Source organism: Trachemys scripta, chromosome 3, assembly GCF_013100865.1.
Source record: "Trachemys scripta elegans isolate TJP31775 chromosome 3, CAS_Tse_1.0, whole genome shotgun sequence".
Taxonomy (NCBI): domain Eukaryota; kingdom Metazoa; phylum Chordata; order Testudines; family Emydidae; genus Trachemys; species Trachemys scripta.
Genome location: NC_048300.1, coordinates 150,636,328 through 150,657,075, shown reverse-complemented (window position 1 = coordinate 150,657,075; position 20,748 = coordinate 150,636,328). Strand labels below are relative to the sequence as shown.

Below are 20,748 nucleotides of genomic sequence, written 5' to 3'. Positions count from 1 at the left end.
GTCTGGAGGGCGAACTCGTGTCTCTTTGGCGATGTTGTGGGCTGCTGTGTTGAAATCCGTCCCTCTGCTGGAGCTGAGGCAAAGGCAATAGTCGGAGGCATCTGATGGTGCCGTTTCCAGGGTGAAATTTCCAAGGCAGATCGTTTAAAAAAAAACCCTTTAACAAAAATAGCCAGAAGAGCAGAAGATCCGGCATCTCCCAATGCAACCAGTGTAACCTAGACAGACATTTTAAAGCCATCTGCATTTAAACTAACCACGCACACAAAAGAGACAACACTAACGACCACCCCAAAAAACAAGGAACAAGAGACAGACAGAGCTGGTATGAAAAAGAAACAAGCCTGTCTCCCCATCCCCCCCGCTCCCAACCCCCGATCAGTTTTTGCAGTGATCTGATGAGGCTAGGAAGTGGCTGGCCGGCCGTGCACAAGGCTGCTGCTGGTAGCAGAGGTACAGAGCTAGGCGAGGTTTCAGCATGAAGAATGCTGGACAGCTCACTGAACGCAGCCTAGCCGTCTCCCTGCCTTTTCTCTCCCTCTCCCCTCGCATTACTGTACAGCTGGAGATGCATCTAAATTAAGTCCGATTGAACAACAAGTAGATCTCTTCTGTCCGGGAACTACCCTAGACTCTCCTCTCAATTAAACTGCATTTTCGCTTCATGGAATTGACAGTCAGGCATAATTATCCCGATTTCTCTCTCTCTCTCTCTCCTTTGCAGGAACGACTCTTTGGGAACCTGGTCCACCCAGGGATGTAAAACTGTGCTTACCGATGCATCCCATACGAAATGCTTATGTGATCGTCTCTCTACCTTCGCCATTTTGGCTCAGCAACCTAGAGAAATAGTAAGTAACAAAGAAAAAAAATCCAGATTTAATGCAAAAGCAGGAAGATTTGTTGTCCAGCTTCTCTGTCAGGTAGATTTCAGACGTTGCATCGATGAATTGTTTAAATACTGCAGGTTGGCAAAATGTTGTTAGTCTCCTGTTATCTACAGTAGCTCAGATAAATGAATTCCAGATTCTGTGATATAACTAAATCCTAGTCAATTTCGGACGGATTCCATCTCAGTATTTTATAGGAAAGCCTTCTAATTGTAATGCAAATGTGTTGAAAACTTTCATATTGAACGATTATCAACTTAACAGCCTTTTTCAAGGGTTTTATTGCTGTTAGTAGAATGAAAACCCTAGATAACGTAGTTAAACAGATTGCAGATCTGCATTGGACATGTTTAGTACAGGTTTTCTGTGTTGTCTGTTGACATCTTTAAGAAAAATAACAAAGTTTGCATGGAAAGGAGTGACATAAAATGTAGAAGCAACCACTCTAGGTATTACTGCGTGTAAAAATAGTCTAAAAAGCAAATCGTTTTGAAGTTGAACCCAAAAGGGCAATAATTTGTTTTTTCTCTTTTTGAAAGTGTATGATCAGAGATTGTTTTTAGCAGTAAGCTTCAGCTGTTTGGAAACAAAGTGGTTGAAATAAAGCATGACTTTCTGTGTAAAATCTGGCCTAAAAGTACATTAGTCTTAGCTCTTGTTTGGTTGATGAAAGATATCTTGATAAAATGTAATTTACAATGCATACTTGAGACTTTTAAACAGCATATTGATAAGCCATATAGAATATCCTGTCAAACTTTTAGGTCTAAATCCTTTAATTTGCATTAGCCAATATCATGTTAATTTTAGAATACACACAGATATCCCTAATGCATAATAGTGAGGTCTGAGACTAATTGCTTTACAGCAAGTAAGCAAGTTTGTTTTTTCAAGGTCATGTATTTATTTTTCAACTGTTATTAATTCAGAATAGAACTGATTAAATAATTCTAGATTTCCAAGTTCTTCAGAAGAAGCATACAATATATTTGTGTTCCCTTATATTGCCATTTCTTCTATATGATCAGAGGCCCAAGAAAACTAAGCATGTGAGAATACTGGACTTCAGACAAAGTTATTAAAAGTCCTAAAGTTTGGTAATTCTGCAGTGAACCGGAATCAAATCTTGGATAAAGTACTGGATAATATTTAATAGCTGTCAATAAAACAAATTATTTGTTTAGCACATTATTTTCAAAATATTTCTACCTTTCAAGGAAAATACGTATTTAATTTAATTTTAACTAGAGTGCCTTTTAAATCTAAATTAATATTGTAGAGTCCTACTAAGTTCTAATATCATCATTTGCTTTATTTTACAAAACATTATGTAGTGGTATAATAAAACATTTTAAGGTTCTAAGGCCTCTCTGGATGGCATCAGTAATTAAAGAGATCTCAGAGATGTGTATGGATCAAATTGGGAATTAAGTTAGAAGGAGTACATGTCTGCTTCATACCTAATATTACCAAGGCTGGCTATGATACAGTAGCTGTTTTAGGCATTTTCCTTTTTATTGCTCTTTTCTGGCATTTTAATTCCTGAAAGATGGTTTTCTCTCACAGTAGTCTGTTGTAACCTACAGATCATGGAATCATCTGGCGCCCCCTCAGTAACCCTAATAGTAGGCAGTGGTCTCTCATGCTTGGCTTTGATCACCCTCGCAGTTGTCTATGCAGCACTATGGAGGTATGTAATTGATGACATGGTTGAATGGAAATGCACAATTGTTTGGAATTAAATTAGTAGTTCAGGATGCCATTAGATGTGTTCTTATCTTCTATATGTAGTAAATAGTAGGCATTTTTTAACAAAATAGCTATACAGTGCATACTGCAATTGATCTGTAATAAATCTGATTAATGTAATTGATTTGCTTGTCTGTCCTGGTCTACTGGTGACATTATAGTCCATACCTTCTCTCTCCTCTTCAGTATTAATGATATTGCCCTTTCAGTGCAGTAGTCAGACAGCTAATAAACATTTTACAGGATTCCTCCAGAAGTGAATTCTTATATTTGAACTAAGGCTTATGGCCTATTTCCTGACCCACTTCTCCTCCATTTACATTTGAACATGAGGTATCTGTGTAATAAAAACTACATATGAAAGTCACACAAGTTTCAGGTTTTGCAGGTTCACAGATGTTCAGACTACTATGCTTGAGTATGCACACTTCAGCTGCATCATTCATTGAAGGGCACAGAATGAAGCAGTATGCCTTCAAAAAACATGTTTGATTGGGACTTTGTGGCACAGTCTAATACTGAACTTGTTTTGCACCTTAGGGACCCCTAGGATCATAAATGCAACTGAAGGGCATGGAGGAATTCAGTAGGAGGGGGATTTAAAATAGCATGATTAGTTAGTACAGAAGAAGAGTGAGAAGCATATAAAATAATGAGGGACAGAGTCAGCAAACTAGGGACAGCTATTTACCCTTTCCCATAAAATAAAAACAAAAGGGCACTTAATGAAATTAAAAGACATCAAGCTTAAAAGGATGGAAAATGTAACATTAACCAATGGAATATGCTGTCACACGTTATTATTAAAATAAATAGCTTAATTACCTAAATAAATAGCTAAATTTCTCTCTATATGAGAGAGAGAGAGAGAGAGGATTAGACATTTTTGTTTAATATAGAAAACCTGGTTCTTCCAGCCAGGATACAATATTATAAGGATTATCAACCATCATGTCTTAAGGAATTAACATCAACCACCAATCAGTTCCTCATCACAGACCCTACTGCTCCTCCTGCCCAGCTTCAACCTGCCACATTGTCAGTGGCCCCTTCTTAACCGATTTATGACTGGGCAGACCTCTGTGCAGCCAACCAGCCCCATTGGGATCTTCAAGATAACTCAAGCTGCAGCAGCAGTGCAGCTCAAGCAATGACTCACATCGTCGAGGAGTGCCCGCTAACCAAATGCAGTGGTGGGCTCCAAGAGCTCTACTTGACCACTAAGAACACAATTGCTTGGCTAATTTTCAAATGCTAAATAAATAAATAAGAAATAAACTGAGTATAAGATGACTTCAGGAAGTGATTCCCAACTCCCCAACTGCGGAATTGGCTGGGTGCATTATGGGATTGTTGCTGTGTCTTGTGATGTATCTAGCATTGTTGGAGACCCAGTATGAGGCTGAATGTATTAGTGGTGGTTCCCAGGAGAAGGGCTTCTAAGCTGGGAAAGGAATTGTTTGATGTGACCTGAGAGGCAAAAAACAGGGTTTGGATGAAACTGACAAAAAGACAATTTAGATTTAAATCAGGAAGTATGTGCTAAAAGTGAGGCCTTTTTAACTGTAGAAATGACCTTTGAAATTCCCACCATTTGAGTTATTTAAAGCTGGAGTGAACAAAGCTTTCAGGAGTACGCTTTAGTCAACAGTCTTGCATTGTCAGAAAGATGAACAATGGATCTAATAAGGGTTTTCCTGCACCAACTTTTGTGATTCTTGGTTCTTGTGGGCTTGGTTATGTCACCCTTGAAAATATTTTCAAGAAAACCCCTGCAATTTGTCTGGATTAGCAGTGTCTGCTCAAAAGAACTTTGGAATAGTAACATTGCTGATCAGAAGAAATAAGGTGCATTAGCAAAGCTGCTGAAAGCTTGCACATCACCTGCCTGGCTCAGGGCAATGCTGCGGGCCCCTAACTTTCCTGAACACTAAATCTACCCACACATTGAGTCGCAAAAAACTGTTCTTGTACCATGTTCAAATCTGAGCTTCTTCATAGTTCCAGAGTGTTTGATGTTGGGTCTGGTTCAGGTTCATCACTAATAAGGAGTTAGAGTAGTAGTATATAGGCAAATGCATTACCCTTTTAGTATTCATCTGCCAAATCACACACAGCCTTGGGCATTATACTTTTTTATTTATAGGAGGAACGTTTCTTGGGTTGTCTTCTACTCTTTTTATTAAAAGTGTAATGGAATCCTTAACTTATAACTAGGCAACTGGGCAGAAAGGACAATGATTTGTTTTCTGTCCAAAGCACAGCACCTCAAATTACCCCTCTTCACTGTGCCCTGAAGTGTCAGCTGTGGTTATGCATGTAAGGCCCAACATGGGGTTTAAACCCATGACTTTCTGGCCCCCTGGAGACATAGCATCAACTGAGCTGTACTGACAAAGTAAAAGCTATAAATAAATTGCATAATTTTCATAAAATCTGGGTGCCCACAGCTCCCAGTGATTTAAGTCAATGGTATTGCAGAATACCTCTGAAAATAATAATACCAGAGGGGTAGCCGTGTTTCTTGAAATAGTCATCATTGTTTTAGTGTGCTTCAGCAAATAAAACACAATGTAGCAGAATAAGGACATTTACATTTTTAAGAAACCAGTTGATACAGTTATTTTGTTATCCTATCAACTATTTTCCTAATAGACTTGTAAAATAAATAACATAACAAAAGTTGGCAACAAGGAATATGTAATGCTCACTACTATAATTTAATATCTACCAGTACAAAGATCAGCTATCTTTGCTCTTTGGTCATATGGAAATGAAGGACTTATTGTATTATCACTTCTGCACACAAATTATTTTGTAAATGTAGTTTAAACTTCAAAATTAATTTATGTGTTATAATTATCCTAATAATGTAAGTGTTTAAGAATGCACTGCCATGTTATGATCTACTATACTGCATCTTAACTGATATTGTGGGCTGTATCCTCAGCAATGGAGCTATTTCGAATTATGCCAGCTGTGGATCTGCCCCTCTATGAACATTCCCATGGAGGAGCAGACAGCAGAAGAAATTATATTACTATTGATCTGAATTTATGCAGTCACATTATTATCAATATGATTCATATCAATAATACCAACGGCTTATAATGGAAGCACTGATAGAATCTAGCTTTAATGTCTTGAGACATTCTGAGGGAATTATAAAATATATAATGGAAACAAAAACTTTTCTAACTGGCACGTTATTTTGTATTAGGAGGAGATACCAAACAAGAAATAATGTAATAGTTTAATAAAAAATTCTCTCTTGAAATTCTGGTAACAGACATTTTAAAATGTCACCCAAATTTCTAAGAATTGCATTCAAGTATTTATGGTTGCTTATCTGTTATGATAATATTTTCATTTTCAATGGCTTTAGAACCTTTTTATTCTATATTTATTTGGACAGGTACATCAGATCTGAGAGGTCAATAATTCTAATTAATTTCTGCCTATCTATTATCTCATCAAATATTCTTATACTGGTTGGACAAACTCAGACACATAATAAGGTATGATTGATTATATTGACTTTGTATTTTAATATCTATTTTTTGTGTTTAATTTGGATACAAATCTGTTCTCACAGGACTAGAGAGTTTTTGGTAAAATATTAACAGGCAAAGGAAATTATTTAATGTTTCCTAATTTTTTTCCTCCAAAAATCCCTTTTGGTATCATTCCTTTTGGACATGCTGTGTTCTCTGTGGTAGACTTGTGTGTTTTATAACTAAATTTCAAAGCTGAAATAGTTCAAAGACATAAAACATCAAAAGCACAAATTCTGGCTCATTATAATAGTTGTAATAGGATTGTGCTACAATGTTGTCTTTTTTTGTCTTTTTATTAGTACACTGACACTCAGAAGGCAAGTGTAAATTGCTTGGAAGTTAGAGTACAACTCTTGAAAATGTGCACAAGCAGCTATACTCAGATCCTGTAGCAAGACTGTATGGGTACCAGATAAATATAGATCTATTAAACCTTTGATTTCTAATGGATATAGAATAGTAATAACCTTGTGCATCTTGTTTATGTACAAATTGCAGAACTGACAATACTCACAACAAAACCTGGTTTCAGAGTATTAGTGGTTTCAGACTATCTTTATCATATGTAGACACTTCTATGTACTGGGTCATCACAAATCTCTGAGTGATGCTGGGTAGCTTTTCCAAGCAACAAAAAGCAGTTGGTTTAAATTAAATAAAACAGTTCAAATGGTTTAGAAAAACAGAATACTATATTTTTCTACATCAAACCTAAATTTCAGACAGTACTTGCCTTCATCCATCTCCATTACTGTCATTCACTTTACAAATCTGTGCTTAGGTATTTAGCTGAATATCTCCACTTAGTCAATGAGGGGCAAATGGCAACATGCTGAAAAATGTACCTCAAAATATATACTTGTAGAATAATTCATAATATAATATTGTATAAGTATCTATTTGGGGCTGCAGAAGGAAGTCATGTGAATCTCATTGACTTTAAGAGGAGTTATGCAGCTAAAGGCCTCGACTAAAATTTTTAAAAGTGCACAAGTGACTTAGGAGCCTGAGTCCAACTGCAAGTAAGTGGGACTTAGACTCCTAAGTCATTTAATTACTTTGGAAAATTTTACCCCAGAACACTAACTGGAAAAGTTTTATATTCTACTTTATTATACAGCAACTTGCATTTAATTGAAAGGAGAGCTCCCCAGTAGTTGGCCACTGTTCTCAAAAACGAATAGGAAGTGACATGGAAAAAAACACACTCCTTAAAACAGAGGTTGGACCAGAGATTGTGAGCATCATAAGGGCTGTGGATCCTGGTTTATACAGAATCCCTAGCTAAAGGGGTGATAATCCCACTCCAGCAGGTGTGTGCTTGGATCTGGGGAGCCTGGAACCAAGGCAATCTTTAATTCAACTCCTCTGACAGCCACAGCCCTATTCATTCCATCAGTAGCCCTCTCATTTTCTGAGTTCCAGAAAAGTGTTTGGATGTTTTCTCAACTTCTTTTGAGAATAAGAGATCCTAAGAATGGAGATCTTCTGAGGCAATTTGTGAGAGAAAAAGAGCATATTATGAAGTCTACATTTCAAAGTGTTTTGTGGTCTGAAAAGCTGCTCTAAAAATGGATATTTTTCTGTCCATATATGCTCTCTGTAGTCCATATGTTGTTCTTGATACATGTGCAGAACAACCATTAATGAGGCTGTACGTTAAATGGATCAAGGGCAAAATGTGGTTCTTTGTTTACTGATTCAAACTGGTTTTTATACTGCGTCCACTGCAGAGCTAGTATACTGTAGCTCCAGAAGATCACCATGTGTATGCATGCATCATGAGAAAAGTTGCCAGCTAATGCCATGATTCAGCAAAACTCTTAGGCATGTGCTTAAGTCTCACTGAAATCAGAGTAACTGAAGCATATACTTAACACATGCTGAAAGGCATTTATGAGGTTTGCTGAATCCCAGGGTCTAAATTCTTAATGCTAGAATTTTTATTTTTGATGTTGATATACGAAAAAAGAACCCACATTTAGATTTCAGTGCCAACGGCTGGGGGGAGGGAAATCTTAGTTTGCCTTGTTAACTGAGAAAATTTGATCCGGAAGAGACAGAAATAGAAAAAAGATCTGTGTCTTAACCTTGTTTGAGAGGAAAAAACCTTTTGACATTAGCCTTTTATATGAGTTATATTAATACTATTCCCTGGTAATACAAACAGGATCCAGTTGTGGAGTTTATTAAAGGTGTGGGGGCCAAATGCTACAGTTTTTACTCAGGAGAAGGTTTCATTGAAGTCAGCAGAAATTTCCCTGAATAAGGACTGCAGGGAATTGACTCTTGGAGAATAGGTGTTGCTGCTCTGGTACTTCAGAAGGAAGGGAAGCATTTTAAACATTAAATATAAGAGGACTTGTCTTCATGTTGTGTAACGAGAGAGAGACCTGATTTACCAAGTTTGAATTCTATACTATCCTATTCTCATTTTTGTACCACCACCATCACCATGGTATCTGATCACCACTAATCAGTATCTGTATACTAATCCCAACACCTCAAAGTTCAAGGGATTCACATTTTATGGTCCATTATATAGGCCCACTTGTTCAATTTATTATTGGACTTAGAACTGGATCTGGGTTTAGGATAGGTTTAGATATGGTCAGGGTCCAGTTCTAGTAGTAAATTGGAGCAGTCTGTAAATTAAGCAAAATGAAAATACAGTGATTACAGACAGCATGTTGTTATCCTGGTTTATAGATTGTAGATTTCTCTCTTTGCATTAATCAATTTACAGACCAGTTTTTATTTATTTAAAAACTGTTCCAACTTTAAAAAACTTGTACTTCTGTGGGGCTATTTTTGTGCACAATGGCAATTTGTGAATAAAGGAATCATGACTCTTGCACTGAATAAGTGCAGATTATTTCTTATTTTTTTATTTACTTTAAATATACCATAGGTATTCTGCATATTAAAACTAGCAATAGTCTTTTAAGGCTGAGTGTATTATTCATGGTTTGATTTTCGTTGTGTATGAAGAATTAATGAAGACTAAGTGAGTTTGAAATGCTGTACTTTCTCTGTAAAAGTATGTTCTGTCCTTTTTTTCCACTAAAAAAGGGTCATGATATTTCACACAGGCAAAAATGGACAGTGTACTGATAGGGCCATATAAAAGTAGTCTAAGTTCTTCAAAGATGGAATAGCTTTTATATTTCAAATACTCAATGTTTAAAGGCAAAAAATTTTTCCCTCTCAAGTATTTCAACTAGAGAGTTCAGACATTAGACCTGAGGTGTAGACCATGGAGCTTTTTCACCTGTTTTAAGATAGAGAGGGGGGGGGAATAAAGGATGATGGTTGTTGGAAGATTTGGGATTGAATAGCTGTTTTCACCAGAAAAGCATTTTTCTTTGATTTCTTCATAGTGAAAGATATTGTGCAGTTTCTTAAAGGAGACAGGAGAGAATCGGTCAGCTAGTCTCAATATGTTTTCCAAAGAAGTTTCCAAATGCAGAAAAATCTTGTTGAAAATTCTCTTAAAACATGCATAAGACATGTGTAGAGACTCCTGTTCTCTCAAGTACCTGTTATGAAATAAAGGTTGTTGAAGGCAGAATTTTCAAAAAGGTTATAAAGTTTGATTAAAAGTTTCTATGATTATGTATCCTGCTTAAATATAATCAGTGTTGCACTTGGAAGGAGATATGAAGCATGTTAATTTATTGTAACATTTTGATACTTCTTTCTGCTTCTTGGTTTCTTTTCTTAGGTAAACTTGTTCTGTATCAAATATTAGGCATATTACTTTACTTAAACATGGGGATATTTCTAATATGATTAGTGTGCTGAAGATACTACTTTCAATTCTGATTTAAAACTCATTAATATTGGTATTAAGGGCCTGATTCAGAATCCATTGGACTTAATAGTAAAGATGCCATGTTGCATGAATAAGCTAACAGGACAAATAGATGTGTGCTTTGTCAAATACTAGAAAGTGTCCCTAAAACCTACACAAACACTGAGTTTTTGCTTGGTATAGACTACCATTTTGGGGGGAACTATATTTCAATGATTTGAAGGCTTGATTATGTCATGTAACTCTTTCCATATTATCTGCTTGCTGTTGCTTTCCTTGCCATCAAGAAAAATGGCTGCATTTTTTCACGGCATGGACTTTGTTGCTTGAAACTATAAATCTTGATTATGCTCCAGCGCTAACTTATCAAGTAGGCTTTTTCCCTCCTCCCAATAAGGTACTGATAGGTATTGTCCTGATTTTTTTTTTCTAAATTCCCTTTTTAGTTTCTGAATGTGCACATACTAAAATATCTGGCTTCATTAAGAGTTGCATTGAAAATAAAAACACATTAGTCATCTGAGATAAACAAATACTGTTTTCCTTAGGAAGAAAACGTGCTAAACAAACCACAAAAATACATTTTACAGGTGGGGGAAGTTAATTCTTTTCCATCTTTCCTGTTTTTATCATGTTTCAGAGTTAGCTGACTGCCCGGTGTGGCTTTTGAGAAATAGGTGCATTTTCCAGAGTGTATGCTCTTCCCTTCATGCACACTTATCCATTCTGTTAGTTGTAATAGAGTGTACATATGCCCATTAAGGGAAGATTGTATCCTTTAGAGTGAGGTAGATGATCACAGCATGTTTAATTTTCTGTATCCTCTCTAATTGTAGCCTAGGGTTTGTGATGCTCACTATTGCAGCATTTTGGTGATAATCCCTTATTTACATGGGTTTACAACTCAGCCATAAAGTCTGCTTTGTGTTAAAACTTGGAGCATATTTTGGGGCGGATGGGTAGGGCGGGGGATTTGAATATACTCTTTGACCATCTAAAGTACAAAAAAACCTAATCATCACTTTGCATAAATGCTTTAGGAATAAAAATGGCTTAGAAACCAAACATGCCTAAAGTATTGCAGATCATTAACCAATTTGGATTAGATCCCTTAATTGTTGGACTGGATGAAGCTATCAAGTTACTTCTTTTTACAAAACAGATACCTTTATGCTCCCCTCCACCCTGACACATGGCCTGGAGCCCATGAAATTACAAAGCAATGGAAAAAGCCTCAGAAGCAGCAGGAGCCAGTGTAACATGTCCCCTCCTCACTCCCTGAAGTAGCTGGCTGTGTAATTAGAGCTCACCGGGGGATTGAGGAGTCTTCATGGAGGGGCGGAACCAGGGAGCAGCACTATGTGTGGCATGATTCCCTCAGATATCCATGTGGGTATTAATTCTGCTTCTAGCCCATGTTAACTGTTGCACCCTACCTGAAGCCACCTTATAGAAAGGGTTATTGTGGAGGCAGAGGAACCAGTAGCAGCACAGCTAAGAAACAGCAGGCAAGAGCTCCAGGGCAGCTGGAACACACACATGTGAAAACAACACTGAGGTTGTGTTAGAAAGCAATGAATGAAGAAGGTAATTTACAGTTGAGGAAGTAAACTCAGAGCCTAAACTGGTGACTTCAGTGGAGCATAACCAACTAACTCCAGCTGAGGATCTGGCTGCATAGGTCCTCCCACTCTTGTGAACACCAGGAAGCCATTTTAACCCCTTCACTGGTGAGTCTCACCTCTGCCTATGTGTGGAATTTGAATGCAGTGGCTCTTTGAAGGACTGGTACATGTCATTGGAATGTGTCTGTGCTCCAAAGACCAGCAGAGTGTATTTTTCCTATGTGCTGTACATTCAGGAGCACAGAACCAATTAACTGCAGTGGAGCCCACTTAAAGGAATACCTGTTAAAGTATTAGGCCTGTTTAAACAATGCTGCTTCCCTATGCCAAACTCTGACAAAACCTGTTAACTTCAGGTGGATTAGCTCACTACTCTGAGACTTTTATGAGTCTTTCTGGGGAGCAGACCCTACATTGTTCTCTCCTAACTCAAGATGAGTACACAGGTTGTCACTCCCACTATATACCTGCCGCGGAGGCAGGGCCGGTCCAAGGAAGTTTCACACTCTAGGCGAAACTTCCACCTTGCACACACACACCCCCCCGCCAGCCCTGCGGCAGCTCCCCGCCCCCCTCCGCCCTGAGGCACCCCCCTTGCGGCAGCTCCCTCTGCCCCAGGGAGCCGTGCGGCAGCTTCCCACCCCAGCTCACCTCTGCTCCACCTCCTCCCCGAGCACGCCGCCCCCGCTCTAATTCTCCTCCCCTCCCAGGCTTGCGGCGCCAAACAACTGACTGGCGCCACAAGCCTGGGAGGCGGGAGAAGGGGAGTGGCCGCTGCGCTGGGGGAGGGAGTCTGAGCCGCACATGTCAGTGCGCCACCGGCAGCCCAGCCCAGGAACGCTGTAAAAAAAAATTGGGGGCACCGCTTTTTGGCGCCCCCAAATCTTGGTGCCCTAGGCAACCACCTAGTTTGCTTAAATGGTAGCACCGGCCCTGCTCAGAGGACAGGAGAAGGTTCGATTTGAAAGCACCAAGCGCTCTCTTTCTCAAAATATATCAACTGTAGCAGTCAGTTTGGGATTCTGTAAACAAATTTGACTTTTAATGTTACAAGAAAGAGATTACCTAGATATTAGAAAGGTGTAAATACTGCCAGTGATACTCAGACTCTTGTTATGAACTCTGGTAAGCTATTCTAAACAGCATTACAAAAAAGGGGGAGAAATAGTCTTATTACAGGCATTCTGAAATTTTATAGTGATTTACCCTTGTATGATTCAGGATCACAATTGTCCCAACATACAGACATTTTATCATACTGCTCCCAATATGGAGTTTCTCTCTCCATGTCTGCTAAGGTCTGTTTTTAATTGCTACCTCTCCTCTGGAAGTCACCCCCACAACCCTCAGGATAAATAGCTCATCCCCTCAAACACCTGTTTGAGGAGTTTCTGGCAAGCTATTGATGACTCAAGCTACCTATTTTTGGCTTCACACATTCTTTCTGTTCCTTTTGGGTTTGTTTACTGGATTCCAGTTCAAATTGCAAAGTAGTCAATGGGAGGTAGATGAGACCTGTAAAGCCCAGCACAGTTTAAATGCTCATATGTTTGATTCATACTATCAGATTTCAGGGGGGAGGCACTTCGTTCCTAAATAGAAATGGTGAAACAGGATTTTTAAGTGCAGATACGACAGTAACAGACTCCATAGACTCCATTATAATAATAATTATAAATCAGCATTCAAGTACTTGGTGATTTTCATCCTTCGGTGGGAGGCAGCATTTTGCTTGTTACTCTTCCACTGTGGGCGGCACAGGCAGTCCTCATGTTACAACAGACACAAATAAATCCATTTGTAACACAAACTAAAATGGATATAGAAACACAATACAGCCTTTGGTAAAATAATGCATTGTAAAAGAATAAATTCTGGGCTAAATACAATAGAAAACGGACATAATAATAAATCTGTTATTCAATATCTTCCTTTGTACAAATCAAAACATGTTAGGAAAATATAAAGTCCTTTTAGAAGAATAGCACAAGATGCTATTTAGTGCAATAGGGTTATCCATTTACTCTACTATGTTTCTTCTATACTTCCTTAGTGTTCCTCATTGTCTCTATATGTATTCAATAACATATGGTAAGTTTCAACCTTAAAAAATGCTGTCAGGTTCATTTTTACAATTTTAAATTTTTGGTTTTCACTCTTCTATCTAAGTAATAGTTTCTTAGGGCCCTGATCTTGCATTTGTCAAGGCATTGGGAATACTCTTATGGACAATGACTACGCAAGTGGGCTGATTAGAGACTTAAAAATAATTATTTCCTTGACACATTTTTCCTTTCCTATTTAACAGATACAGGGCTGGATCATGCCACCCTTACACACATGAGTAATAAGTAGCAGAGATCATATATATATAAGGTTGACTGAATCAGGTCCAAAGATGGATCATATGCCAATACAGCAAGAGATTGTTTACTGGTTTGGTTAGTTATCATGACTTCTGGAAACAGATCTTGCTAGTTAATCAATGTTCCTTTTATGCATAATTATTTTTTATTTTGCTGCAGCAGATTAAAGATATGAGAGAATCATACACATAGTTTGATCCAGTCTGAGAAATTCCTAAGTGATCAGTCCAGTCCAGTGTCCTGTCTGTGACAGTAGCCAGTACCAGCTACTTTAGAGGAAGGCACAAGAAACCTTGTAGCAGGCAGTTATGAGATAACCTGCCCTTCTGTTATAATAGTTGGTTTTATTTATTACATTGGTTAATTTGTGGTACATTAAAGTCAAAGTGATATTTAGGATCTGAAGGAAATTTTCCACCAAATGATAACCATTCGCTGGAGGTCCAGTTTAAGATCTAAACGACTTGACAGTGTCTGTGTTTTGATTTATTCCTCTTCTGCTGTTTTTGTCAGAATTTAGATTAAGTAAACTTTTATGGGTAAATAATCATGTGCAGTTGTGCAACTGAATAGAAAATTGTCCTAGGAATAATTGTGAAAGAAAAACTGTAAAGTTAAAGTTAAGAAGCACTGCCTTGGAGTATAATCATGGCCTTTCTTAATGAATGGAATGGTGAGACTTTTCAGAACCCTGCAGGAAACTTACATTTTTGTAATAAAAAAGGCCTCCAGCTGTTAAAACTGATAATATTTCTGCAATGTCAGAAAGTTCAGCCTGCACTAGCTTTGTGGGTTTTAAAAACAGGTGAAAAAACATTTTAATATCTCTTTGTTCTGAAGAAAATTGAAGTGTATCTGGAAGAAAGATCCAGCAGTTGGAAGGAAGTGTGAATAAGGTTGGCACAAAATGTTTTACCACCAGTCAGCGATTATATAACTGGAAATCATTAGAAGAACTGCATGTAATTTATGGTGTGTCTTTGTATTTCATAACTATCACATCTCAGAAACATACTGTAGTTGTTAAATAATTTCTTTAAGGAAGAAAATCTAAGTGGATTTATTATTCCTTAAATCCCATTTTAAGTTAGGTAAGGGCTTAGAATGAAAATTGTATCCTTAATAAGCTTAGCTGAGACATACAGGACAACAATTCCCAATATGTCAGAACCTACTGCTGCTGAAACTTGGGTTTTAAAAAGATGGGATTAATTTTATAATCTGTTGTTATTTGCATTGAAATTTTATACTTCTTGTACATAAGAAGGCTCTCAAGTCTCTGTCTTTTATTGCATATCCTCTTATGTCATGTCAATCAGAATTCAGACTTGAGTGTTACCAATTTAATTACCACTATAAAACCTTCATTTTGGTACTTCTTATCTTTTAAAGTAAATACAGAATAGTAATAATGTGCCACTGAACCGAGTAATCTCACAAGGCCTAGCAATTGTGCCACAATGGACAACAAAGTGATTTTGCTACAAATCATAGCCTTAGACCTCAATATTAGGGATTGCATTAATGCTGTACGAAAACTGGTCACAGCACTCACTTGCTCATTATTTTCACAATACCTATACCCACAATGACCAATTTGCAAGAGTTCAGAAACTGAGCAAATGTATTTTTCCATTACTCCATAAGCATATTGAATTTTCCTTTGATTTTAGCAACAAGGCTGTACTATCCTGATATAGCCATTGTATTGTTGAAGAGCAGTGGAAATGTATTTCAACCAGATTTTTAAACCCTAGAGAGAAAAATGAATGCAATTCCATAAATATCTTAACAATATGTATGCCTTAATTAAACAATAGCCACTAAACAATTTTCTATTATGTATTAATAAAACAGGCATTTTTAATGCTAGGAAATGTTCCCAAGCAAAAGACAGGAAGCTTTCTTGTGCATCTTCAGTAAGCAGAAGTTATTAACCCATTCGTTTCTAGGAAGACATCTGTTAGAACAGTCAAATTATTTTCAAAGAAGTGGCATTAGCAGGATGTGAAGCCTCCCAAAAACTGTATAGTTCTGCTGTCAAATGTATGTTGTCTGGCAAAGCGACCTCCTGAATTTCCTACTGTCAGCAATATGTGACCTGGACACATTGTGGGTGAATGGTCACAAAAGTCAATACATTGATGCATCATTTTGATGGTGACAAAATGTCTTTTCAAGAATAACTAGAAGGCTGGGTGACTCTGCTGAAGTTTTTAAAAGTCAGTGAGTGTGTGTGATAAGTGAGGAAGAGCCAAAGAAGCTCTGGGGGGGAAGAGACTATCATTTCATGTGTTTGTATGATGCTATTTCCTGTCTGTGACCTGGTTCGCCTCTCAGTGCTATGCAATATTAAAGTTAAAAAATAATAATTCAAGAAACCCCAAAGCCATGAGGGTTCTGCTAATTCTCAGCTAGTAGGGCTTCTTTTCCCCATTAAATTATCAAGTTTGCATTGTATCTCAAATACTTCAGACTGTTTGATTCCCATGGCTTTCCCTTAGAAGCTGGCAAGCAGAAACCTGCTAGTGCATTATAAAAGCTTAAGTAATAGCTTAGCAGTTTCTTGAAGGAATGTTAAGTGATGGTGAAAATAAAGCCATTGAAAATGCACAATTATGGGTACACAAAACAACTGGTCTTTCAGTGCAGTCTCTAGTTAATTTCTTCAATGTCCTTTTTGTTGATTTCATATTGGTAATGCTTTTCTGCTACAAGCTGTTTCTCTGCTTGTGGTTAAATATGGAATTTTGTTTTCAATGGCTTCTATTAAGGTACATAAACAGGGCTATGATGGTACACAGTTTTAGGTAATACAGAAAAAATCCTTCCCATGCTAACTTCTAGCAGTGGAGACTGACACCACACAAAGATCTGAATCCATCATTGTGATCTGCAGTGGAGGATTTCTGTGCCCCCATGGGAACCTACTGACTTCAGTGGGGCTCCATGTGGCTGCAGCAGTCTGCTCACACAGGTCACAATGCAGGATTGGCTTCTAAGGTGCCAGCATCATCCTCAGGGATGCCTGCTTGACATGGCCCCCAGTAGTCCATCCAGCAGCTGAGGTGTGCTGGCGCTCAACACATGTCCCTGTCCCTTGTGTAAAAAAATTCCCCTCTGTCCCCTAAAGATTCCCCTACACTAAGGGAATTCTCCTACTCTAAGGGATAGAGCAGAGTATGGCTAAGGTGCCCTGAGATATTTGGGCTTTATCAACTTGAGAAAGGTTGGATGAATGTGGCACGGAAGATTGTGCAAGAGGAGGCATCTGTGACATATGCATAATTTAAAACTGGGCATTTTAGGTTCACTAATTTTAGCTGCTAAAATACATCTGAGAGGATTGTAGGATTAATTATTAATAATTATTGTTGTTGATAAAAATTAAGTCCATCCTCAAAGCTCTGGGAGTGTTTCCAGTTGAACAAACTTTCAATGTAATGTATTAACAGATATAAAAAGCCTCAACTCCTTTCACACTTACCCCCCTAGGGAAACATCTCAGTAAATACATTATCCTTGCATTGTGCACTCAAGGTCAGCACCCTTGAGCTTCATCAGCTCTCTTGTAGAAGCATGAGGGGATAGAAAGAAAGGAGGACACCTTCAACTACACAGAGAACATCCTGCCTTTAGTGCCCCGCTGCTGAGCTCAACCGGTGAACGGTGCACAGGGGGAGAAGTTGTCTCCAAGGTAACTGGAACTGAAACTGTATCAGGCTTTATAGATCAAAATTAATACCTTGAATTGTACCGAGGAGTAGAGTGGAAGCTAGTATAATTGATGGCGAAGAAGTGTCCAATGCTTGATTTGGCTAGTGTTGCTAAGAAAGGGTTTGATCCTGTTCCCATCAAAACCAATGGGAACGCTCTCATTGACTTCAGTGGTGCCAAGACTAGGTGCAAAATGAGGATCCATTTTTTGCACTAGTTCACTGAGTGGTCCTCAAGGGTGACCAACAGTCAGGTCACAAAGGGTGGGATAACTAGTGAAATCCACATCAGAGAGGAAAAGTCACAATCTTCTATCCAGATGCTGATGGAAAAAGGCAGTACTGGCCTCAGCATATCCAGGGATAAATCCAGGGATATCTCCAAAAGTCCCCTTTCTTCTTAGGGAACTGAAGAACCCTTAAATTATCAGAATGTAATAGCCACACCAGCTTCCTGTGGAATCTGCAGGCTGAGAATAGCCAAAGTGTATTCGGCCATGTTCTTTTCTTTCTCCAACTCCCCAGAAAACCCCAGGCATGCCCCTAAGTCAGGGACTGCAAAGGGAGTCAGCATAGAATCATTCTAGCAGCTCTGTGCCAGCTGGGGAACCTCCTTAAAATTGGGAATTTCCCTGGGGACTACTTTTGCCCAATTTACAGCCTCTTTATGCGTAACCTCGGTAAAAAATGTTATGGTTTTCTCTGGGGGCTATTTTCACCAATTTTTGGCTCATGTTTTATTTGAAATTCAGCCAGTTAGAGAGCCAGAGCTTTATGTGGTTAATCATTTAAAATAACTGAAAGGATTTTATTTCCTTAAAAATGCTACTAATGCATCATTTAATCAGTCATAAATTGTATATAATATCTCTAAACTTAATCAATGATAATTGTGTTATTTAGGAGCAACATGATGTCACACAAGCTGAAAACAATGCAGTGGTTCGTGCTTTTTCAAATCTGAAGCTGTTTGTCAGAGTATGGTAGACATCCTTGTTTCTTTAAGCATTATGTGTAATGTTGAGTTCTATTTAATATTTATAGTTATTTATCTTTCAAAGTAACTAAATCCAAATTAGAACAGAGCTCAAAGCACTCTGGAAAGGGAATGTTTATATATGCTAATGATTTCTATTTAAGGGGAAAAAATACTAAAAGCTGAGATAATGTGCTACTAGCAATGGGGTTTATCTAGCCTTAATTATCCAGCGACTTCCAAACCACAAACAATATAACAAGTGCACAGCAGACCAACTTGTTCAGGAGACAGGTTACCTTACTGGACAAAACCACTGTAACCCTCTCCAGTCCCACATACCTGCCTTCAAGGAAAATCCTCTATGTGAGCAGACAGAGTTGTAGTATTGCTGGGCTGGGGAGAGGTCAATTAGCCAATTTCCCACGTGCAGTATGTGGGAGGCCCATCAGTCCTAGGCCTGGAGTTCCCATGATTTGCATAGGATGGGGTGAGAGAGATCTGATGTTGAAAAACAAATCTCGGGTTGGCTGGGGATGAATCACTTCTTTCAGTCTGACAGCCAGGAAGAAATGGCCTGCCTTCCTGTGTCCCTCCCCCGCCCATTGGAACTGGGACACAGCTTCAACAATCCCTAAACCTGAAAGCTGCTTGGTGGAAGGGAAAATCCTAGCTCTGATAGGTGCCTTTTCCTTTCCCTGGCCCTTTATAGACAAGACATCTACAATGGATGGAGAGTTCCTCTTCCAGCCCTAGAGAGGGAAAAGTGATTTTGCTCTCAATTTTTTTTAAACAAATCAATGAACTGTCTTAAATAGCACTTTCCCCCTGTAGTCCCCATTCTTCCCCCCCTTCCCCCATGCTCTTCCATCTGTCTTCTATTCTGTCTTTACTCCATGCCACTCTCTTCTTCCTTTTTTCATTATAATTGTTCCTTTCCTCCTTTTGGTCCTGCTTTTGTCACTCTTCTCTTCCTTGTCCTTGAACTTTTTTACTATCCTTTCTTTCCTTGTCCACCTCTAATATTTCTTTGTTCCAACCCACTTGTTCTACCTCTTACTCTCTGTTCCTTTCTCCCCTGCTTTTTCCTTGTTCTGTCTCTCTAATTTTTCCTGGCTCCCCTCACTTCACCTCATTCTGGCCCCTCTTCCCTCCCTGGTTCACTCTCCCTACTCTCTTGCTGTCTCTCCTGTGTCCCCTTTTACATAGGTGATCTTCCTCTCCCCATATTCTCTGTCAGATTGCCCCTTATAAAATGGTATCCTACCTTTTTCTGGCCTTCACTACAAAATGTCAGACTTCCAATGGAGGTACATTTCAAGTCTTGAATAGCATATGCCTATATTAACTCTGCCTCCCAGATAGATGGACAAGTGCATTATTGTGAGCTGAACCTCCATCACTCCCTGTGCTACCTTAGGAGGACTCGCATTCCATGCCAATGGTACATTCATTGTGAGTGAGTAGTTCACCATCACTGAGAAATCCTACGAGAGATGCTTTGTTTTCCTTTCTTTTATTAAAGTATGGCTTTAAAAGACAACAGGGAGCAGCACTGTTCAATTCTTATGGAATTATTAAATCTTTGAGAGATTCACCCTCAGAATTTACTGACCCAATATTATATTCCAGCATCTATGTATGTGCTACTTTGACCCCCATTGTTGCAGCATGTCAATGCATTGCAAACATTTATTTCTCCTTTGTGATGTAGGGAAGTATTATCAACATTTTGCAGGTAGGGAATTGGAGCACAGAAAAACTGACTTCTGCAAGTCTGCAGCAGAGCCAGGAACTGAACCCAGAATTCTTGAGTTCTACTCCTGTATCTTATTAACAAGACCATCCTTCAAGGTGATTGATTTGTTCTTATATGTCTTTCCTATTGCTATACCAGATACAGCTATATAGTTTTTTTTTATTATTATTTTGGAAAGCTGGTGTTTGTTTATCAAATCTTGAGATATTTGGTGATCTTTTATACTAATTTATGATGGTGCCTTTTATTAAATCAAAGCTGCCTTTATGGATTTTTATTTTTAACAATTTTTAAAC

At 38.3% G+C, this 20,748-nt stretch overlaps 1 protein-coding gene across 1 annotated transcript in view; it reads left to right on the top strand.

The window, feature by feature from the left end:
- ADGRB3 (adhesion G protein-coupled receptor B3) overlaps nucleotides 1-20,748 on the top strand; it is a gene marked incomplete in the record, with an annotated part of 595,656 nt that overhangs the window by 484,469 nt on the left and 90,439 nt on the right. Inside the window, 3 exon segments of the mRNA XM_034766231.1 lie at nucleotides 725-851; nucleotides 2,477-2,580; nucleotides 6,055-6,157. Coding sequence (XP_034622122.1) covers nucleotides 725-851; nucleotides 2,477-2,580; nucleotides 6,055-6,157 — 334 coding nt within the window.